Source organism: Canis aureus, chromosome 16 (assembly GCF_053574225.1).
Source record: "Canis aureus isolate CA01 chromosome 16, VMU_Caureus_v.1.0, whole genome shotgun sequence".
Lineage (NCBI taxonomy): Eukaryota > Metazoa > Chordata > Mammalia > Carnivora > Canidae > Canis > Canis aureus.
Genome location: NC_135626.1, coordinates 50,239,922 through 50,261,765, shown reverse-complemented (window position 1 = coordinate 50,261,765; position 21,844 = coordinate 50,239,922). Strand labels below are relative to the sequence as shown.

At 40.8% G+C, this 21,844-nt stretch overlaps 1 protein-coding gene and 1 long non-coding RNA gene across 57 annotated transcripts in view; one reads left to right on the top strand and one right to left on the bottom strand.

The window, feature by feature from the left end:
- LOC144286882 (uncharacterized) overlaps positions 1-21,844 on the bottom strand; it is a 131,937-nt gene that overhangs the window by 5,094 nt on the left and 104,999 nt on the right. For 43 of the 50 annotated variants that reach the window (XR_013354825.1, XR_013354829.1, XR_013354832.1 and 40 more), the window contains 2 exons: positions 17,675-17,792; positions 13,996-15,597 (listed from right to left, as the gene is read on the bottom strand). This is a non-coding gene — a long non-coding RNA (uncharacterized LOC144286882). Of the gene's footprint in view, positions 1-7,797; positions 7,976-8,381; positions 9,927-13,995; positions 15,598-16,461; positions 16,590-17,674; positions 17,793-21,844 lie in introns of those variants that run through there. The other 7 variants (XR_013354837.1, XR_013354839.1, XR_013354803.1 and 4 more) reach the window with 7 other exon arrangements.
- LOC144286867 (uncharacterized) overlaps positions 567-21,844 on the top strand; it is a 42,311-nt gene continuing 21,033 nt past the window's right edge. For 4 of the 7 annotated variants that reach the window (XM_077853916.1, XM_077853914.1, XM_077853920.1 and 1 more), the window contains exons 1-5: positions 567-6,049; positions 8,819-8,890; positions 12,269-12,340; positions 16,945-17,016; positions 17,714-17,794. In XM_077853916.1, the coding sequence (XP_077710042.1) occupies positions 582-6,049; positions 8,819-8,890; positions 12,269-12,340; positions 16,945-17,016; positions 17,714-17,794 (5,765 nt within the window). In that variant the 5' untranslated portion in view covers positions 567-581. The remainder of the gene's footprint in view (positions 6,050-8,818; positions 8,891-12,268; positions 12,341-16,944; positions 17,017-17,713; positions 17,795-21,844) is intronic. The other 3 variants (XM_077853915.1, XM_077853917.1, XM_077853918.1) reach the window with 3 other exon arrangements.

Below are 21,844 nucleotides of genomic sequence, written 5' to 3'. Positions count from 1 at the left end.
GGAGAACTTAGAGGAAATGGCAACATTCAGAGTAACCGTGAAGTGTGCTCCCCTCCCCACTGTCCCTGTGCTTATTCTTCAGGTCAGCCTCTTTTCTTAGAAGCAGTACAGCCAGGGGGAGGAGGAATGTGTCTCGGATTTAAGCTTTGAAGAGGACAAGTTCGATCCGCCAGAAGTGGACTAGCATTTTGAATCTCCCGGGACGCCAGGTCTTCTGCTTCCTGGGGAAACTGCTCCACACCCCGACCCTACACCTCAGAGCGGCTGGAGTCTGGGTCCTTGCAGACTCCAGCAGCCCAAATCCTTCCCTGTAGCTCGGCGGGAGGTAGTGGTGGCCTTTGCAGGGGAAGGGAGGCTTGGCCTGGGGATTCTGGGGAAGAGGCTTGAACCAGGGGCTTCGGAGCCCAGCCGCACCCCAGCTGTGCCAAGCTCACAAAGGTGGTAAATAAAGGGTGGGACGCAGGCGGGGGAGGGGCGCGCAGTTGCTAACAATGGGGGCGTCAGCGGGCTCCCTGAACATTTCGGTTTCTCTGGCGAGACCGAGCGCCCCACTGGCTTGGGTCTCTGCTCCGCAGAGTATCATGTCCAGGCTTTGCCTCTCCTTTTTTTTTATTTTTACCTGGCAACCGTCGTGGTTGTTGGGCCAGGCAGCTCCGCTTCCCGCGTGGGCCCGTCGGACCTCCGGCCCTCGGAGATCCCCGGAACCCCCGGAACCCCCGGAACCCTGGTCTTCGCACTCTTCTGAACTCCTGCATGAATCGCTCCAGGCACTTACCCACCCCGCAGAGGCGGGGGGGGGCTTTAATAACTTGAGGTCCTCTGCTCCAGCCCAGATATCGGCCCCGCCTAAGCAGTTGACTGAGACTTTGGTTCCATTCCTGGACACGGATTCAAATGGTGAGCTGCCCCCAGAGACAGATCAGTATCTGAATGACAAGCCAACCCTGCACGAAAGGCTCTTACAAGTGGTTCCAGCGTTGGGTGATGAGAATCAGGCCATAGTTCTACCTCCTCCACTCAAAAGTAAGATGAAAACTGGAGATGAGCCAGAAGATCACCAGTCATTGGAAATACTTGCTCCACCTCTGGACAGTCAGGGTTTAAACCAAAGAAAGTTTTTTGTTTCATCCCCAAACCTGGACAAAGATCTAGTTCAGCATCGAAGGCTTGCCAAAGTTGTTATTGGAACTCCAAACCAATTTGCAAATAAAGAGCTCCTAGAACAACTGCAGGACGATTATTCAGATTCTGGTATGGATATCATATACCCTGAGGAAAACCGACCAATGGATTTCCCAGGGGGACCAGATCAACCCCCAGAGCTCCCTGAGGAGCTTGAAATTTCTTCACTCCTGCAGGAGACCCCTGCAGGACCTCTCCAGTCCACTGTAGAGGAACCTGAACCTTTTGTGCCTGGAGTGGAGGCCCAGGCCAAGCATCCAGAGTCCCCTGAAGAGACAGAAACACCTCCACTTCTTCAGGACGCTCTATCTCAGCCTCCAGAGATCCTTAAGGAAGCTGGAAATTCTGTAAGCCCACAGGAGGCCCCAGCTGAACCTTCAAGTACCCCTGAAGTCCAACAGGAAGCCTCAGCTCAACCTACAGAGGCACCTGAGGAAGTAGAACCTTGGACCCCTCAGGAGGCCCCAGCTCAGCCACCAGAGGAGAAGGTACCACCTCAGGAGGTAAATGTGCCATCTCTGAGTCAGAATGAAGCTCAGCGGCCAAAATTACACAATGTCACTGTTAAACCTGTAGATTTGGCACTTACTGTAACTGTGACTCAGCCTCCACAGCACCCCAAGAAGGCTGAGCCTGCAATCCTGCAAGAACAACCAGCTCAGCCACCAGAGCTGTCTTTGGGGGAGGTGGAACCTATTCCAACCCAGCAGGAGCACCCAGCTCAACCTCTAGAGCATCATGAGGTGAAAGTTGCACCTCCAGGTCACCATCAGGTTCAACAGTTAAACCTGCCCAATATCACTGTTAAACTTGCAGGCGTGCAGGTTACTGTAACACCAGAACCCACTACAGAGGTGGGACCTTTGCCAGTTCAACGTGAGTCTGTCACTCAGCCCTCTGTGCCCCTTAATGTGGAACCTTTTGCAACCCAGCATGAAGCCCCAACTCTGCCTCCACAGTCCCCTGAGGAGAATGAACATTTGCCATTTCAACAGGAGACTCCAACTGAGTCCCCAGAATCTCCCACACAGGAGAAACCTCCAACACAGCAGGAGACCCCTGTTCAGACCGCTGGAGAGGTTAAACCTTCCACAACCCAGCAGGACACCCTGGCTCAGGATTCACAGGCTCCTGAGGAGGGTGAATCACCTTCAACCCAGGAGGAGGCCCTGGCTCAACTTCCAGGGACTCAGGAAGAGAAGGAACCTTCTCCACCCCAGCAGGAGGCCCCTGCTGAGCTTCCACAAATCCCTGAGGAGGGTGAACCTTCCTCAATACAGGAGGAGAGCCAGGATCATCATGCACAGACTCCTGAGAAAGCTAAACCTTCTTCAACCCAGCAGGAGGCCCCAACCCAGTATCCACAGGCCTCTGAGGAGGGAGAACCATCTCCAGCTCAGGAAGAGGCTCCCACTCAATTTCCACAAATTCATGTGAAGAGTGGGTTTCCAGAACAACATCCAGCCCCTGCTGAAAATGTTGAACCTTATCCAGATCAGCAGGGAGTACCAACACAGACTGGAGATCTTCCTGAAGAAACTGAACTTTCTCCAAGCCAGCAGTGGAGCTCATCTCTGCCTCAGATGCCTGTCGTAGGTGTAGAACCTTCTCCAGTCCAGCCTGAGCACCAGGCTCAGCCTCCAGAGTCCTCTACAGATATTGTAGCTCAGCCTCCAGTACATCATGAGGTGACATCCTCACGTCTAGGTCCTGGTGAAGCTCAGCATCCAATGTTGCCCAATATCACAGCAAAACCTGTAGATCTGGAGGTTTTCATAACTCCAGTGCCCACTAAGTTTGAACATGCTCCAGGGCAGCAGGAGGCCTCTGCTCAAGCTCCAGTTCCCCCTGAGCAGGTTGAATTTTCTCCAGCCCAGTCCGAGCTTCTTTTCGAGTCTCCAGAGACCCTTGAAGATGAATTTCCTCCAGGCCAACAAGAACTCATAGTAAAGACTCCAGACCCTCCTAAGGAGATGGAACCTACTTCAGCCCAACAGGAGGCCCCAGCTGAGCCATCAGAGCCCCATAAGGAGATTGAACCATCTTCAAATGAGTACACAGTCTCAGCTCATTCTCCAGGGCCCACTGAAGACGTCAAGCCTCCAACCCAACCAGAGGTTCCAGCTCAGCCTCCTGTTCCCCAGCAGGTCCCAGCTATATCTCCTGAGCCCCGACAGGAGGTAGAGCCTTCTGCCACACAACAGGAATCCCCAGCCCAGTCTTTAGAACTTGCTGACAAAGTGGAACCTCTTCCAGTCTCTCAAAAGACCCCTTCTCAGCTTCTACAGTTTCCTGAGAAGGTGGAATCCTCTCCAGTCCTGCAAGAAGCTCCATCTCTACCTCTAGAGCCCCTTAAGGAGGTAGAACTTTCTCCAGCCCAACAGGTGGCACAGACTCAGCCTTCAGAGCTCCCTGAGAAGCTAGAGTCATTTCCAATTCTGCAGCAGGCTTCAACTCAGTCTCCAGAGCCCCATCAAGAGTCAGAACCTTCTCCAGCTCAGCCTCCAGAGCCATCTAAGGAGGTTGAACCACAACTTCCAGTCCATAACGAGATGACAGTTCCACCTCAAGGACAAGATCAAGCTCAGCGTTCAAGCTTGCCCAGTGTCACTGCTAAACCTGTTGACTTGGAGTTTACTGTACCTCCAGAGCCTTCTACAACCCTGCAGCAGACTCTAGCTCCTCCAGAGGATCCAGAGGTGACACTTCCACATCCAGAACATGTTGAGGCTCAGAGTCCAAATTTGTCTGAAGTCACAGTTCAACCTTTAGATCTGGAGCTTACCATAACACCAGAACCCATTACAGAGGTTGAAACTTCAACGATGCAAGAGACTCCAGGTCCTCCTTTAGAGCCACCTGACGAGTCTGTAATGCAGCCTCCCATGTATCGGGAGGTGACAGTTCCAACTCCAGGTCAGGATCAAGCTCGGCATCTATTGTTACCCAATGTAACGGTTCAGCCTTTGGACTTGGAGCTTACCCTAACTCCAGAACCCACCACAAAAGTTGAACATTCTACAACCGTGAGTAAAACTACTGTTCCTCCAAAGGACATGGAAGTGACATTTGCACATCAAGAGCAGGTTCAAGCTCAGCATCCAATCTTGACTGAAGTCACAGTTCAGCCTTTGGACCTGGGGCTTACCATAACTTCAGAATTCACTAAGGAGATTGAACTTCCTCAACCTATGCAGGAGACTCCAATCCAGCTTCCAGAGCCACCTAAGGAGGTTACTGTAGCTCAATCTCCAGTATATCAGGAGGAGACCATTCCAACACCAGGTTGGGATCAAATTCGGCATCCATCATCACCCAGTGTAACAGTTCAACCTTTGGACCTGGAGCTTACTGTAAGTCCAGAACCCACTACAGAAGTTGAACATTCTACAGCCCTGAAAAAGACTATAGCTCCTCCAAAAGACGTGGAGGTGACATTTGCACATCTCGAGCAGGTTCTGTCTCGCCGTCCAAACTTGACTAAGGTCACAGTTCAACCTTTGGACCTGGAACTTACCATAACTCCAGCATCCACTACAGAGATTGAACCTTCTCCAACCATGCCTCTAGAGCTGCCTAAGGAACTTGTAGCTCAACCTTCCATATATCAAGAGGCAGCAGTTCCAACGTCAGCTCAGGATCAAGCTCAGCACCTGTGGTCACCAAATGTGACAACACAACCTTTGGCCCTAGAGCTTACCATAAGTCCAAAACCCACTACAGAGGTTGAACAGTCTACAACTCTGCATCAGACTACAGCTCCTCCAAAGGACCTTGAGGTGACATTTCCACCATCAGAGCAGGTTCAGGTTCAGCATTCAACCTTAAATAAAGTCAAAGTTAAACCTTTGGACTTGGGGCTTACCATAACTCCAGAACCTACTACAGAGACCAAACCTTCTCCAACCATGCAAGAGACCCCAACTCAGCCTCCAGAGCCACCTAAGGAGGTTGTAGTTCAATATCCATTCCATCAGGAGGGGACAGTTCCAACCCTAGGTCAGGATCAGGCTCCGTATCCAACTTTACCCAGTGTCACAGTTCATCCTGTGGACATGGGACTTACCATAACTTCAGAACCTACTACCCAGGTTGAAGGTTCTACAACCACCAAGACTACAACTCCCCCTCCAAAGGACCTTGAGATGACGCTTGCGCATCTCGAGCAGATTCAGAGGCAACATCCAAACCTGACTGAAGTCACTGTTCCACCTATGGACCTGGAAATTACTGTAACTGCAGGATCCAATATGGAAGTTGAACCTTCTCCAGCCAGGCAAGAGACCCCAACTCAGCCTCCAGAGCCACCTAAGGAGGTTAAAGTTCAATATCCATTTCATCAGGAAGTGATGAGTCCAACTCCAAGTAAGGGTGAAGTCCAGCATCCAGAATCACCCAGCATCACATTTCATAATGGGGGCTTGGGGCTTACCATTACTCCAGAACCTATTACAGAGGCTAAACATTCTGCAACCACGAAGAAGACTACAGCTCCTTCTCCAGCGGACCTTGAGGTGACACTTGCACATCGAGAGCGTGTTCAGAGTCAACAGCCAAACCTGACTAAAGTCACTGTTCCACCTATGGACTTGGAAATTACTGTAAGTCACCAACCAGAGTCATCTGAGTCGGTTCTCCCCCCAACGACTCAGCCCTCAGTGGTGCATTTTGCAAAATACTTCCCAGAAAAGGCATATACAACTTTCACTGAGCAGCCAGAACAGAGTGTTACCACAAATGTCAACATATGTGAGCTCTGTACCTGCAAAGATGAGACGCTATCGTGTACTGGTTTCAGCCCAAAGCAGAGGCTCCGCAGAGTGCCTGTGCCAGAGCCCAACACGGACAACAACACCTTCACCATCTTGTAAGAATTGCCTTTTCTCATTTGTTCCCTGCCTCCTGCTTGACACAGCAGCCTTTCTTTGAGGTCTTCCTGGGCCTTCGTCATCTCCCCAACCATGTTGACTGACTCTCTCTTTTTACCTTTTCTTTGACAACTGTCCTTATCTTCATTTTCCTGTTTGCTGTGGTTCCCACGTCTGCACTCGTTTACTTGTAATTGTCCTTATTCTTTATCCAGTTTTTTTAGCCCCATGATTTAATCGCTTAACCTCTACTCTCCCATCTTTATAGCAACATGTCCCTCTTTCCATCTCCTTGGTGATATACAAAAAAGTGGTTAAGAGTAGAGATTCCGGAATTAGACTGCCTGGGTTTGAATTGAGTTCTGTCACTTATTAGCTTTTGATTCAATTTCCTTATCTATAAAATGGGGTAATAGTTACTACCTTGTGGGATTATTGTGAGATTTGGTGAGTTAATACATATAAAACACGTTTTCAGTGCCTCACATATATGTGAGTGTTAGCTATTATTTGATTCCTCAGCTATGTTTAGAACTCATCTTTGTCCCTTGGTTTTCTATATACAGCACCCATTTTATGCCCCGCCCAGGACTCAGTACTGTGGCAGCCATGCAAGTATGGCATTGTCTTTAGAATATGAAATAATAGGTGGGAAGAAAGGAAATAGGCATAGAAAGACAGGTGACCTATAATTAAGTACAGACTATAGGTTCTGTAAGTCACCAGAATCTGTAATCAATGGAGTGTAGGGGTCAGAGAAAGCTGCATGGATAAGCTAAAACTTCAGCTGAGATTTAGAGTGGCTATGATTTGTTAAATACAGCAAGAATAGGGAGTATAGTCTAAGCAAAGGCACAGCTGCGAGAATGATCAGGAATTAAGAATTAGCTTAGAAAAAAAAAAGAATTAGCTTAGGAGGGCAGCCCCAGTGGCTCAGCGATTTATTTAACGCTGCGTTCAGCCCAAGGCGTGATCCTGGAGACTCGGGATTAAGTCCCACATCGGCTCCCTCCATGGAGCCTGCTTCTCCCTCTGCCTGTGTCTCTGCCTTTCTCTCTGTGTGTCTGTCATGAATAAATAAATAAAATCTGGAAAAAAAAAACATTAGCTTAGGAAGCAGTGAAAGATACGGTTATGAATACCCTTGACTATCAGCTAGAAGGGTTTGAAAGTTATGCTGAGATATAGAGAGCCATTGAAAGTTTTCCAGAAAGACATATGTATCACTAAAACAAGAGGATTGTTTTCTATTCCCTATGTAGAGAGATCTAAAGAGGAAAGCTTGATCCAGGGAAACCAGAAAGAATGGTCTAGCAAAAGCTGGGAGTAAAGTGACAAGGGGCCAGAACAGAATGGCTGTGATAGGAGTAGAAAGAAAATCCTGAAAGCATCACAGAGGAAGAAGCAACAAGACTGCGTAACTGCTGAGGGGAGTAGTGGGCAGGGTGCATCCAGAAAAGAGAAAAATCAACTATAACTCTCAGAAATTTCTGTCCCGGATGAGCAGGTGGAAATACAGCAGTTGGGAAGGACAGCCAGTTGGAGGGAGATAAATTCAGGTTTAGGCATCTTTTATCAGGGAACATAAAGCAACCAGAAGGCATTTTGGTTGACTGGAAATGGCCACTAGGCAGATGATGGGCAGATGGCTATCTGTTTTGCCTTATTTCTGACTCCCCTGAAAAAAATGTGTATATAAACGGAATAGGGGGGGGATTCCTGGGTGGCTCAGCGGTTTGGTGCCTGCCTTCGTCCCGGGGCGTGATCCTGGAGTCCAGAGATCGAGTCCTGCGTCGGGCTCCCTGCGTGGAGCCTGCTTCTCCCTCTGCCTGTGTCTCTGCCGCTTCCTCTCTCTCTCTCTCTCTCTCTCTCTCTGGTCTCTCATGAATAAATAACACCTTAACAAATGAATAGGTAAGTTGTTGCTGAGGGAAGAAGATAAGTTAAAGGTAAGATTCAGTCATATACAGAATTAGTGATTAAAACTGAACTCAGGCATTTCATAGCTTTTTTGAAATACTTGCAATTCATGGATACATTCTCATTTTTTTTAATGTCACAAGCATATAGGATAAAATGTGAAAATCCCACCCAACCCCCCCTACCACCCATAAGATAACTCCTGTTACCATTTTGGTGTCTGTCCTTCCCATCACTTTCCTTTGCAATTTTCCCCTAATCAGGTAATACTTTTTGTTCCTTGCTCAGTAATTTGTTGCTTTTCCCTATGTAACATGTCTAAGAAATCTCTCCATATTAGTTCCTCTCATTTCTAACTTCTCCTAACAGCTGGACAGATTTCAAAAGAAGTCACTGGGCCAAAGCTTTGGTGTTCCTGGCATAGGATTTCTTTACCTTTGTTTCCTGGCATAGGATTTCTTTACCTTTGTTTTCTTTACCTTTGTTTGATACTTTTTTTTTGCCATTTTTCGGTTCAATTATTTTCTCATTGATTTACAGAAAGAACCATTTTAGACACATAGAGGTGATTTGGAGAAAAATACCATATTCATAAAGTAATTAACTGGCATTATCTATCCAAGAAATTAGACAAATAGGAAGTTCCGGTTCTAAGGAGATGGCTTGTTTACACCAATGGCCCCACATTTCTTTATTAATTGTGCAAACTGGGATGCTGATAGCTATGGATATTAAGAAGCTGGTATTTTCTGCATTTGCATATTCCCCCAAGGTTGCCTATGATTCTTTACTTATTCTGTTCATTCTTTTCCTAACTAGTCAAGGATCTGAACTGTGTTTCTTCACAGAAATTTCCAAGGAAACGCTATTTCTTACATTGAGGAGAATACATGGAAGCCATACCGTTGGACTGAGAAATTGTGAGTATATTTTCTCCGAATACGAATACAAAACACTGCATCCTGAGATCCTTCTTAGTCAAAAATTTTGAAGTCAGTATCTTGGAGGAAAGGTATTTCCCCCTCCATATCCCAAATCAACCTCTATTGATGGCAATTCTATGTTTATCTTGAAAATTGAATTTGACAGGCTCTCTTTAAAATTTAGAGTCAATCTAAACTTATTTTCCATTATATAGGAATACATGATTATATCCTCAATATATAAAAATGAAAGAATAGATAAAGTGAACATCTTCTTTGTGTTCTGATCCCCTACCACTGAGATAGCCACTATCTGGATTTAGTATATATCCTTCCAGATCTTTTTCCATGCATTTGTCTACATACATATTTATAGACAACAAAATAGGTTTGTTGTGGGATTTTCTTACCTTGTTTTTGTTTTTGTTTTTATATAAATGATAACTTCCTACAACTTGATTCTTTTGCTTATGCTTATGCTTATAAATGAATCTTTTGATTCTTTTATCTTATGTCTTAGATTTCTTTTCTTTTAGTGTATAGATAGGGGGTTACCCCATTCATGTATATGCCTGTGTAATATATTCCAAAGTATGAATGTATATAGTAATTCTCATATTGATGAATGTTTAGACTGTGTCCCATTTTCTTGTCACATGCGCTGCTGTAGTGAACTGCCTCAACCATGCATCTTTGTGTATGTGGGCAGGTATTTCTGTAGAATAGATATCTAGAAATGGAATTGTTTGAATAAAGACTATGTAGATGTAAAATTTTAATGGCCCTCAAAAAAGTTGTGCCAACTTATACTCCAACCCATAGACCATGACAGCATTCACATCCTCATACCACCCACTACTGGATATTCTCCATTTCTTGGCTGGTCTGATGCGTGAATAAAAGGGGTCCCATGTGAATTTGAAGTTTTCTGATTACTTGTAAATTTAAATACCTATGTTTACTGAACATTTGTATTTCTTGAGTGAATTTTCTGTCCTTTGCCAATTTTCTGTTATCTTTTATAAAAATTGATCTGTAGAAAAAAGTCAATGTAGACACAAGTGTTTTTAGAAAAAAAAATATTACAATCAAAGCAATCAACTGGTGTTTTTATGAGAGTTTGGTGTCATATCATTAGTGCAACTTGAGCAGAGAAGTCATAAATGACTCCTGAATTAACAATAAAAGACAGTAATCATAGCAATCTAAAAATAGGGATTATGATCCCTCTAAAGTAGATTTCGCCCCTTAGTCTGATATCTTATTGGTAAGGGAGAAATGCTAGAACTAGGCATTTGTTTTTTATTTTGTGAATTTCTTAAATACTATGTGTAGTTTATATTTCTCCATGATAGTGTCTGACTGGGATATTTTATTTCCCAAACTTATAAGAAAACTGAAAATAATTGTCGCAGAAATAAATAACGTTAATTTTCTTTAGGGAATGGAGGGGGATGGGTGGGCTGTGGACAAGGGTAGTAGAAAAACTTTGCGTTGTGTACTATATACCTTTGGAATTTTGGGCCATGTGAATATATTACATATTTTTAAAAAATGAATTGAAATTAAAAAATTAATTTTTAAAAAGCATGTGTTTGGGAATTTATATACTAGAACACGAATGTGGTAAGTCCTGCAGATGTCTGGTTCAGCTTGAAGGTTATACCTTGTAAGCAGAGGTTCCTAACTATGGATCACTGCTCTCCTGGGGCAGGATTTTAACCTGTTTTTCTATATATCTATTGGATGATATCTGCCAACAGTAGAATGAATAAAGTGTGGAATAGTCATAAAATGGAACACTATTTGTTTGAACCATAAAGCCACATAAGTAATCTCAAATTTTCTGATAGCCACTTAAAAATTAAAAGTAAAAAGAGAGAGATGACATAAATGTTAATATATTTTGTTTAGCTCTTATAGCCAAAATATTATTTCGACATATAATTATTATACCCATTATTAGTAAGATAGTCTATGTTTTATACTGTCTTCAAAATATCCAATATCATTTCTATCATGTAATCAGTATAAAAATTATTGAGAGTTTGTGTTCTTTTTATGTTCTTTTTTCCATAGTAACTCTTTGAAATCTCAATTTGATTGCTAGTCTTTTATCAAGAATACTTGTTCTGTATTTAGATTTCATAAAAATTACAGTTGAAAAAGTAATATCACATACCTACATTGTTGCAAACATATTTAAACATTTTCTAATAACTGTTGAGTATCAGTTTTTTCATTTGTATTTTAAAGTAAAAAAAATTAATTAAATAAAAACTTCAGCTCCTCAGTCACACTAGCCACTCCCAAGTATTCAGTAGCCACATGTAGCTAGACATGCAATAAATACTAGGTATTGAAATGAACCAACCTCAGCTACATGCAACAATATAATGAATTTATAAGATAATATTGAGTGAAAGAAGCAACATAGAAAATAATACCTGTGATTCCATTTATATAAAGTTCAAGAAGCGACAAAACTAAATTATGTTGTTTATGGCTGACATATGATAGGTAAAACTACATTTAAAAAAGCAAGGAAATTTGAGGTCCCTGGGTGGTTCAGTCAGTTAAGTGTCCAACTCTTGACTGGGCTCAGGTCATGATCTCAGGGTCATGGGATAGGGCTCCACACTCAGCCAGGAGTCTGCTGGAGATTCTTTCTCTCCCTCTGCCCCTCTCCCAGCAATTAATCTTTTTAAAAAATTAAAAAAGGCAAAGAAATTATTAAAGTCAGGATAATGGTTACTTCTGGGGAATCAGAGAGAGGGTTGTGATTGGAAGGGGCACACTGAAGCCTTCTGGGATGCTGGCAGGGGTTTTTCTTGATACAAGTGGTGTTTCATGGGTATTTGCTTTATAATTATTAAACTGAATATTTATGTTATGTACACTTGATGTGCATTTTTTTAGTTCTCAAAAAAAAATTTTTTTTTTGGTTGGGGAAAAAACAAATGACTTTACCTATAGTGCTGTATGGGGCTTCCAACATAGAATTTAGAAAAAGAGAGGAGGAAGTGTCAGTTCTGCCAGTATTGTTGTCATCTAAACCAGGGTTCTAGCAGAGACTTTGTGATCCAGAGAGTAGACATTAATATGCATTTTGGTTCAAATAGTGGATGGCTGTGTGTGTGTGTGTGTGTGTGTGTGTGTGTGTGTGAGAGAGAGAGAGAGAGAGAGGAATAAAGAAAAAAAAAAGGATTTGAGTGGAAACAGCGCAGAGCTCAGTACTCCTAAATTAAAGAAGAATTAGTATATTTAGGTGGCACCATTACACAGGTTTCCCTCCCAAATGGGAGTTAGTCCTGTGTAGTGAATAGTTGTAGTTGTTTTGCATTTTGATGCAGAAATAACCTTTTCATTTTTCAGAATTCTCAGTGAAAATTATTTGACTGAATTACATAAGGACTCATTTGAAGGCCTGCTATCCCTACAGTATTTGTAAGTTAATTAATCACTTATTATGAGTTTTTAGTTATATTATCTGTAAAATAAATATGGGGTTCAAATTAGATAATCACTATAATTTCTTCTAACAATAAATTTCCATCTCTAGCATTAAATATCTCACATGCATTTTCAGTTTTTTAATTCTATAGACAAGATAAAGATAGAAAAAGACCCTTCAGTTATAGAGCAAAAGGGGTAATTAGGTCTGAGCAATTATGGATGCACATATGAACCTGTCTTGTAAGTGTTCATATACCGTGTGCTTACATTTATACTTAATTTATGGCTCATGGATCAAATCATGCTCAGGTCTGTCTTTATACAGCCTGAGTTAAGAATGATTTTTACGTTCTTAAAGGGCTGTAAAAGAGAAAAGAAGAGAAAGAGAAGAATATATGACAGAGACCATATATGGCCTGCAAAGCCCAAAATGTTTACTATCTGGCCTTTACAGAAAAGGTTTGAAAAAGTTGGTTTAGTAAAATGAGAGGAATTAAAATTAACCTCAAATTGTCACCTACAGGACAAGAAAATATAGAACACTTACATTATTTTGAATGCCATTAACCCAGAATGTTTTTAATATTTAATCTAAATTAAACATTTAAATATTAAATATTTAAGCAGGTTAATTATGTAAGCAGTATTATCAAGTACCTATTAAGTTACCAAGAGAGCAGATTAAGGATTTCAGTGGGAATTCTAGCACCAGTATTAAAAATAGATGTTTAAAATGATGGTTAAGGGGTACCTGGCTGGCTCAGTTGATAGAGCAAGTGACTTCGGATCTTGAGGTTGTGGGTTTGAAACCCACATTGGGTATAGAGATTACTTAAGGAAATAAAATCTTTAAAGTAAAATAAAATGATGGTTAAGTATTATGGTTAGAAATGTTTACATTAAGCAAACATATCAGAAATGCCCCTAATTTAACTAATTATAAAATAAAATCTCTCCAGCCTCATTGTCAAGGAGGAAATGCTTCTTTAGTATTTCTAGGTATACATACAGAGATACCATGTTCTTTGCTATAAAGGTTCAATTTTTATCTTTGTCTGTGGCATCCAGAGCTGTGTAAGTCATTAATCCCTATTAATGATGCTCTTGAGCAAATAGAGTCTTCTTGCAAATGTAGAAGGTTTAAGGATAGTGGGTAAAAAAGAGCAAGAGCATGATTAAACACTAAGAATAGTCCTTTAAGTTATCAAACCTTCCAAGTCTTAGGGGACAGCCACTCTTGTATTGGTTTTCTTGGCTACTTCTGTGATCTGGACTCTAAACTTTACAAACACCGTTTGTAGAAAATCAAATGAGATAAACTGCTCAAAGGATTAGGCACTTCATTACTACTACTATGAAATACTTTGTAAGCCAATTATTTTATGTTAGCTGAAGTGTTCTCATTCATTTAAAAAAAAAAAAAAGGTCAATCAAAAGCTAATATGACAGGCACTATGCCCAGTATCATAGGCACTCAGATGATTAAGACAGGCTTCCTACCCCTATAGGAACTCATGATCTCACAAGGAAAATAGACAGAAGCTCAAACCATAATGCACTAAGCACTAAGTGGATGACAAAGTGCTGAAGAGGTGCAGAAGAGGGAGCCATAAAGTCATAAAACTACATTTCTTTTTACACAGTCATTTTGTTTCTGCTATTCACTACCCAGCTCTTTATATTTATTTTTTAAATATTTGAGTTTGTTTTATGTCCATGTGTCAATTTTATTTTTTTAATAATAAATTTATTTCTTATTGGTGATCGATTTGCCAACATACAGAATAACACCCAGTGCTCATCCCATCAAGTGCCCCCCTCAGTGCCTGTCACCCATTGACCCCCAACCCCCGCCCTCCTCCCCTTGCACCACCCCTAATTCGTTTCCCATAGTTAGGAGTCTTTATGTTCTGTCTCCCTTTCTGATATTTCCTACCCATTTCTTCTCCCTTCCCTTCTCTTCCCTTTCACTATTATTTATATTCCCCAAATGAATGAGAACATATAATGTTTGTCTTTCTCCGATTGGCTTATTTCACTCAGCATAATACCCTCCAGTTCCATCCACGTTGAAGCAAATGGTGGGTATTTGTCATTTCTAATGGCTGAGTAATATTCCATTGTATACATAAACCACATCGTCTTTATCCATTCATCTTTCGATGGACACCGAGGCTCCTTCCACAGTTTGGCTATTGTGGACATTGCTGCTAGAAACATCGGGGTGCAGGTGTCCCGGCCTTTCATTGCATCTGTATCATTGGGGTAAATCCCCAACAGTGCAATTGCTGGGTTGTAGGGCAGGTTTATTTTTAACTATTTGAGGAACCTCCACACAGTTTTCCAGAGTGGCTACACCATTTCACATTCCCACCAACAGTGTAAGAGAGTTCCCTTTTCTCTGCATCCTCTCCAACATTTGTGGATTCCTGCCTTGTTACTTTTCCCCATCCTCCCTGGTGTGAGGTGGTATCTCATTGTGGTTTTGATTTGTATTTCCCTGATGGCAAGTGATGCAGGGCATTTTCTCATGTGCGTGTTGGCCATGTCTATGTCTTCCTCTGTGAGATTTCTGTTCATGTCTTTTGCCCATTTCATGATTGGATTGTTTGTTTCTTTGGTGCAAATGACGTATCAGATAAAGGGCTAGTTTTCCAGGATCTATAAAGAACTTATTAAACTCAACACGAAAGAAACATGTGTCAGTTTTAAACATGGTAGACAATGCAGATGAACACAACTAGTCCATACTTTCAAGCATTTTATGCTCAGAGGAAAAAGGATGCAAAAATAACTATATTAAAAATAAATTGGAATGCCTGGCTGGCTGAGTTGGTAGAGCATGTGGCTCTTGATCTCAGGGTCATGATTTCAAGCCCCTGGTTGGGTGTGAAGCCTACTTTAAATGTTTTTTTCAAAAGAAGAAGAAGAAATGGATATGGGCAACGAGAGGTATAAATTGGTTTTGGAATACAGATGAGGAAGAAAAGACTTCACATTGGATCAGGGAAGCTATTAGAGCAATGCTGTTTCAACAGGACCTTGAAGAGCTATTGGGTATCATCAGAAAGACATTGTAGGGCGAATAAGCTTACAAAGGAGACTGGGAGAAAGGCAAAATACAGGAAAAATATCTTGAGTACCTGTAGAGTAGGAGATTAGAGCTAGTCTTCTAGGATTTTGAAGGCCGTGGATTAACATGCCACGCTACTGGATTATCACAGCAGTGCTCCAGGACAAGCTTTAAACTGCAATAGAAAAATAAATAAATAAATAATCTGCAACAGAGTCACTTGGAGGGCTTGTCAGAAAATAAGCTCCACCTCCACAGTTACTGATTCCTTCAGTCTATAGAGTAAGGCTGAGAATTTGCATCTTGAGTAAGTGCCCAAGTGATGCTGGCATTCGAGAACCACTTGTGGAGAATTACTCTGGTGACTGTGTGCAGGATGGATTAGAAAGGGAGAGACTAGAGATGGCAATGCCAGTCTGAAGAGTAGGTGGAAAATAAGGGACTAAGCTGGAATCAATGGAAGTCTGAGGGTCAACTATTATCAAGAATGGGTGTTTTCAAATAAAAATCCAGTACTATGTGGTGTTTTTTGTTGTCTCACCACTTGCAACTGAAGCAGTTAATAAATTCATGGAATATTAAGGCAAATGTACAACCAAAAATGAATTTCTATTAACATGATGATATGATTCTGAGTTAGTTCAAATTTATGTATTGATTAGAGGGGTAACTTCCTTTCAATTTAAATGAAAGGATATCTTTTATTTTTTCTGGTATTGAATTGGCCTAGAAAAATAGAACTAAACCAAAAAGGTGTTCCAAAATGAGAATATCCCTTTTAATATTAGAAATTATAATTATAGGGGTGCCCGGTTGGTGCAGTTGGCTGAGCATCTGACTCTTGGTTTTGGCTCAGGTCACAATCTCTGGATCCTGAAATGGAGCCCCCTGTTGGGCTCTGCACTCAGTGAGGAGTCTGCTTGGGATTCTCTCTCCCTCTTCCTCTGCTCCTCCCACTTGTGCATGTGCATGCACACACACTCTCTAATAAATAAATATTTTTTAAAAAGAAATTATAGGGGCAGCCCGAGTGGCTCACCGGTTAAGCGCCACCTTCTGCCCAGGGTGTGATCCTGGAGACCTTGGATCCAGTCCCATGTCAGGCTCCCTGTATGGAGCCTGCTTCTCCCTCTGCCTGTGTCTCTGCCTTTCATTCTCTCTGTGTGTCTATATGAATAAATAAATAAAATCTTTTACAAAATAAAGAAAGAAATTCTATGTGGAGGTCAAAACTTTGAGCTCATAATCTAGAAATTGATGAGGCCTCAAATGTCCTCTAATTAATTCTTCTGCTCTCAGGAAAGATTACTTCCAGAATCTATCAAGAGCTGTAGTTACTTCTTTCATTTATGAAAGTGAGACTCTTTTAAGAGAGATGAGGAGAGTTAGGGGCTCTGGAAGGTTCAAATAACAAGTCCTTAAGTTCAGAGTTTAGGCAAAAGCTGCTTATTCAATACTATCAGCCTACTAGTTAGGTATCTAATAGCTAATTGAGGCAATATTTTCCTTTTACTTTTCCTAGAGATTTATCCTGCAATAAGATACAATCTATTGAAAGACGGACATTTGAACCACTACCTTTTTTGAAGTTTATGTAAGTTACAAATACAAATTTCATTATATTTGGGATTTTTGTTAAACTTAATTGTAAACCTCTTTGCTACAATCATTTTGAAATATGATTGTAATTTTATTAGTAGAAAGCTACTAAAATTATGTAGCGAATCTTTTTTGTCTGTAGCAAAGATTAGTGTAAGAATTATTATACAGATCAGACTGAATCATTCTAGAGAAGTGGTTCTCAACTAGGGTGATTTTGCACCCAGGTGACATTTGAAGTGTCTGGAGACATTTTTGGTTGTCAGACTGTAGATATGCTACTGGCATCTAGTGGGCAGAGGCCAGAGATGGCGCTAAACACCCTATAATGCACAGGACAGCCCCTCTTAAAAAAGAGGATCCAACCATAAATGTCAATAGTGCTGATGTGAAATATTTTTCTAGAGAAATAAAGATTACCTAACACAAGTATTTATTGAGCATTTACAGATTTGTATCTAATGCAACACATGTAGAAACATGAAAATATAAATCTTTCATGCAAATTTTTTAAATTTAAATTTCTAAAAAAATTTTAAAAGGCATATCTTCCATAGCGAGATAGTTTCAGGATATGGAGAGGGTATTGAGATTATGTTTCATCCTATATAAATTGGAATCACTGCCAAAGGATAAATGTTCTGAAAGAATACCTTTTTTCCTTCTTCTTTTGCTTGTGTCTTTTTTTGTAGAAATGTTAGTTGCAATGTACTGACAGAAGTGAGCTTTGGAACATTTCAGGCCTGGCATGGAATGCAGTTTTTACATAAGCTGTAAGTGAAATAGAAAATAAACACATGTAAAAAATAAACAGACAAACAATATGTAAAAACATCATACATTTATTGGTTCAGTGGATGTTAAGCCCAGTATGAACTCTGAAAAGTATGTCTTAAAATCCATTCTTTTTTTTTTTTTTCAAATGAGGAAACTAAGGTACAAAGAGGCCAAGAGGCTTGTCTATCTCATAAATGGCACTCTCAGCTTTCCCTGTACTCAGCTTTGGTATGGGCAATAAAAGGCCCCAAGCAAATAACACCCAAGTCAACACTATCCTGGGAATCCATGACAATGATGCTTCTCCAATAGGGGCATGGTCCTTCAAATTCCACCTCTGAATTTAACTTTGATTCCTGCTAATGGGCAAAGTTCCTAACTGCTTCAATGCATGCAAAATAAAGCTTCAAAGAACTAAGTGTAGGGGAATTCTCCAGGGAGCAAAAGTGTGGGTGCTTCCTCAGCCATCAGCTTCTTTTAAATGGTAAAGCAGAAAGAACTGCTGAGAACCTGCCACAGGGCACTTCTCTCACCAGTTACCCAGAACATTATTTTTCAAAAAATGTATACCTCTGAGTAAATCATCTGGGGGCCATAAGAACCTTTGAGGTATGGTAAAAGATATTGTTTGTGTTAAGTTGTGTGAAAAATGTTCATGAAATACATTGCTGTAGCATAATTCCATGTGGCTATTTCCTGACTCTTCTTCAATAAGAAGTGTGTTATTCCCTTTCGGCTGGAAAATTCTGTGATTTCCTGGTGATATAAACAAATCATAGTGGGGGATGTTCAATGGCCTGAGGGGGATTTTAGACTCAAGGTGAAGATCTTCCTCTAAACGTGACTTTGGAAAAGATTATCTTACCTGTCTTGTAGTTCAGAAATATTATTTCACACAGTTTATTTTAGGATAGATGAAGGTGTTGAGGGTGTGTCTGGAGCTAGAGGGACAGTTCCTGCAGATGCCTATCTGTTGAAGGCTCCTCTCTCCTCCCATTAATTTGCTGATGCCTAACTTGGAAAAAGACTACAGAGGGTCAGTTTTTTGCTTGCGAACACCCCGGAGAAAAGGCTCATTGGGTTTCTGCACCAGGAGGTTTTGGTGCATCAATATACTGTCTTAAACTCACCATCTTTATTTCTAAGCATGTTATCACACCAAGAGTCTCTTAGAAGAATCTGAATTTCCAAAAAAGAAAGAAAAGAAAGAAAGAAAGAAAGAAAGAAAGAAAAAAAGAAAAGAAAGAAAGAAAGAAAGAAAGGAAAGGAAAGAATCTGACTTTCATTATAGTTATATGGGCAACACAAGAAAGAATATGGGGGAATCAGTTGATAAAAATCAATGAATTCATTGAAAAACATTCACTGAGTGCCATGTCCAATACATGTCAACACTGTACTAAGTACTGGGGGTACAAAGAATAAGACAGGGACTGTCCCCAAGAAACTTTCATACTGGAAGGAGAAAGATGTTGACAGGAAAACACACGGGAGCCGTGCGGGCATCCATGCAGCAGGGTAACAAGGTAGGGGGTTGACAAAGTAGGGAACAAACAGGTTGTGGGATAGAAAAGACTCTTAATGGATGAAGCAACAGCTTGTTTGTGTTGAGTTTCTGTGTGCATCTTAAATAACAGAAAAAGGTAATTAAAGAACCAGAGCTAGCCAGTATTGATAATAAATTAATACTCATGTCATGGGACTTGAATACAGCTTCGAAAACTAATTCACAGTTCCTTCTGAAAGATTATCACGATACAGTAAGTGTGTACTGGGGGTTAGGCTCCTTTTTTGTTTGAGGTCAAATTTTTCTAATAGACAAAGCTAGTCTGCTTTAGGAAATCTCTGCCATAGTGAAATATAAACTTCATTGCATTTCTTTCCAAAGGCAAGTTGCCAAGGGAAGATGCCACCCTTTGAATTAGTCATGTTACCTGTGTGACATGTTACCAAGGTGTTTATAAGTTGAAACAATATTTTCTCTGGCATTAAAGAAGTCTGTAAAATGTATAGGCCCTAGCTGAGGTGGATTTATTTTGAACTGACCAAAGCTTTAACTTCAGGGCTCCTCACTTCCATAGGCCCCTTCAAAGGTCTTGAGAGGAGTCCTAGCAATTTTTATATTCATAATGTTGCATGTTTTTATTAGACAGGATTTCCCAAAGTAGATGAGGTTCAGGCCCCACAAGACCTTGATTGACCCTGGGTTTCAGGTAATTATAACTCAGTAAGCTTCTTGAATGAAGCCTCTAAGTTATTGATAAATACTGACTGAACAAGTTAGCAGTGTGGTAAAGTCTATTTTGAATCTGAAATCCACCTCAAAGACATGCCAAGAGCTTATTAATGAGGTACCACCTTTGGAGGTTTTTGTTTTCTTTGGCTTTAATAAGGAGAAGGGAGAAGCAGGCTCCATGCACCGGGAGCCCGATGTGGGATTCGATCCCGGATCTCCATGATCACGCCCTGGGCCAAAGGCAGGCACTAAACCGCTGCTCCACCCAGGGATCCCCAGTTCTTTATTTTTAATTGAGATATAATCCACATAATAGACTATGCAACATTGTAAAGTATACAGTCCAGTGGTATACTTCGATAGACCACAGCCACCCTAATTCCAGGACAGTTTCATCACCCTCCAAAATAAATACCGTACCCATCAGCTGTGACCACCCCCTTCTTCCCTCCTCCCAGGCAACAACTAATTCCCCTTCTGTATCCTAGATTTGCCTCTTCTGGACATTTCATACAAATGAGTGTCTAGCTTCTTTCACATAACTGTTAGCTTCAAAGTTTTTCCATGTTGTAGCATATATACCAGCACTTCATTCTTTTTGAAGGCTGTATAATATTCCCTTACATAGACACATCACCTTTTGTTCATCTGTTCCTCAGTTATTGGACTTTTCAGTTGTTTCCACTTCTGACTATTATTAATAATGCTGCTATGAGTATTCACATACGTGGTTTTGTGTGGACATATGTTTTTAATTCTCTTGGGTACATACCTAGGAGTGGAATTGCTGAGTCACGTAGTAACTCTATGTCTAACCCTTTTGAGGAACTGCCAAACTGTGTTCCACACGTAACTATGCCATTTTATGTTCTCACCAATGTATGAAGATTCCACTTTCCCCATAATCTTGCTACCGCTTATCATTCTCCATCTGATTATAGCCATCTTAGTGAGTATAAAGTAGTATCTTATTATAGCTTTGATTTGTATTTCCCTAATGACTTAAGACATTGAACATCTTTTCATGTGCTTATTGGCCATTTGTGTATTTTCTTTGGAGAAATGTCTCTCTGAATCCTTTGCCCATTTAAAAGTTCAATTATTAGTCTTTTTATTGAGTTGTAAGAGTTCTTTATGTGTTCTGGATATTCTGGATACTAGACTTTTATCAGACATATGATTTGCAAATATTTTCTCCCATTCTGTGAGTGGTCTTTTACTTTCTTGATAATGTCCTTTGAAGCACAAAAATCTGTTTAATTTTTTATAAAGTCCAATTTGTCTATTTTTCCTTTTATTATTTGTGCTTTTGGTGGCATGTCTAAGAAACTCTTGCCTAATCCAAGGTCATAAAGATTTCTAAGAGTTTTTATAGCTTGAGCACTTCCATTTAGGTTAATCCATTTTGAGTTAATTTTTATATATAGAATGAAGTGTAGGAATCCTTATTTTGTATATGAATATATAGTTGTCCCAGCTCCATTCGAAAAGACTAGTCTTCCCACTTTGAATTGCTTTGGCACTCTTGTTGAAAATCAGCCAACTATAAATGTGAGGATTTATTCCTGGACTGTCAGTTCTGTTCCATTGGTTTATATGTCTATCCTTTTTTTTAAAATCTTCAGCCTCAGTTTATTCACTTTTAATTTACAGAACATCAGAGATTTACATTGTTTTCCAGTGTTAGCATTTTTATTTTTATTTTTTTAAATAATAAATTTACTTTTTATTGGTGTTCAATTTGCCAACATACAGAATAACACCCAGTGCTCATCCCGTCAAGTGCTCCACTCAGTGCCCATCACCCATT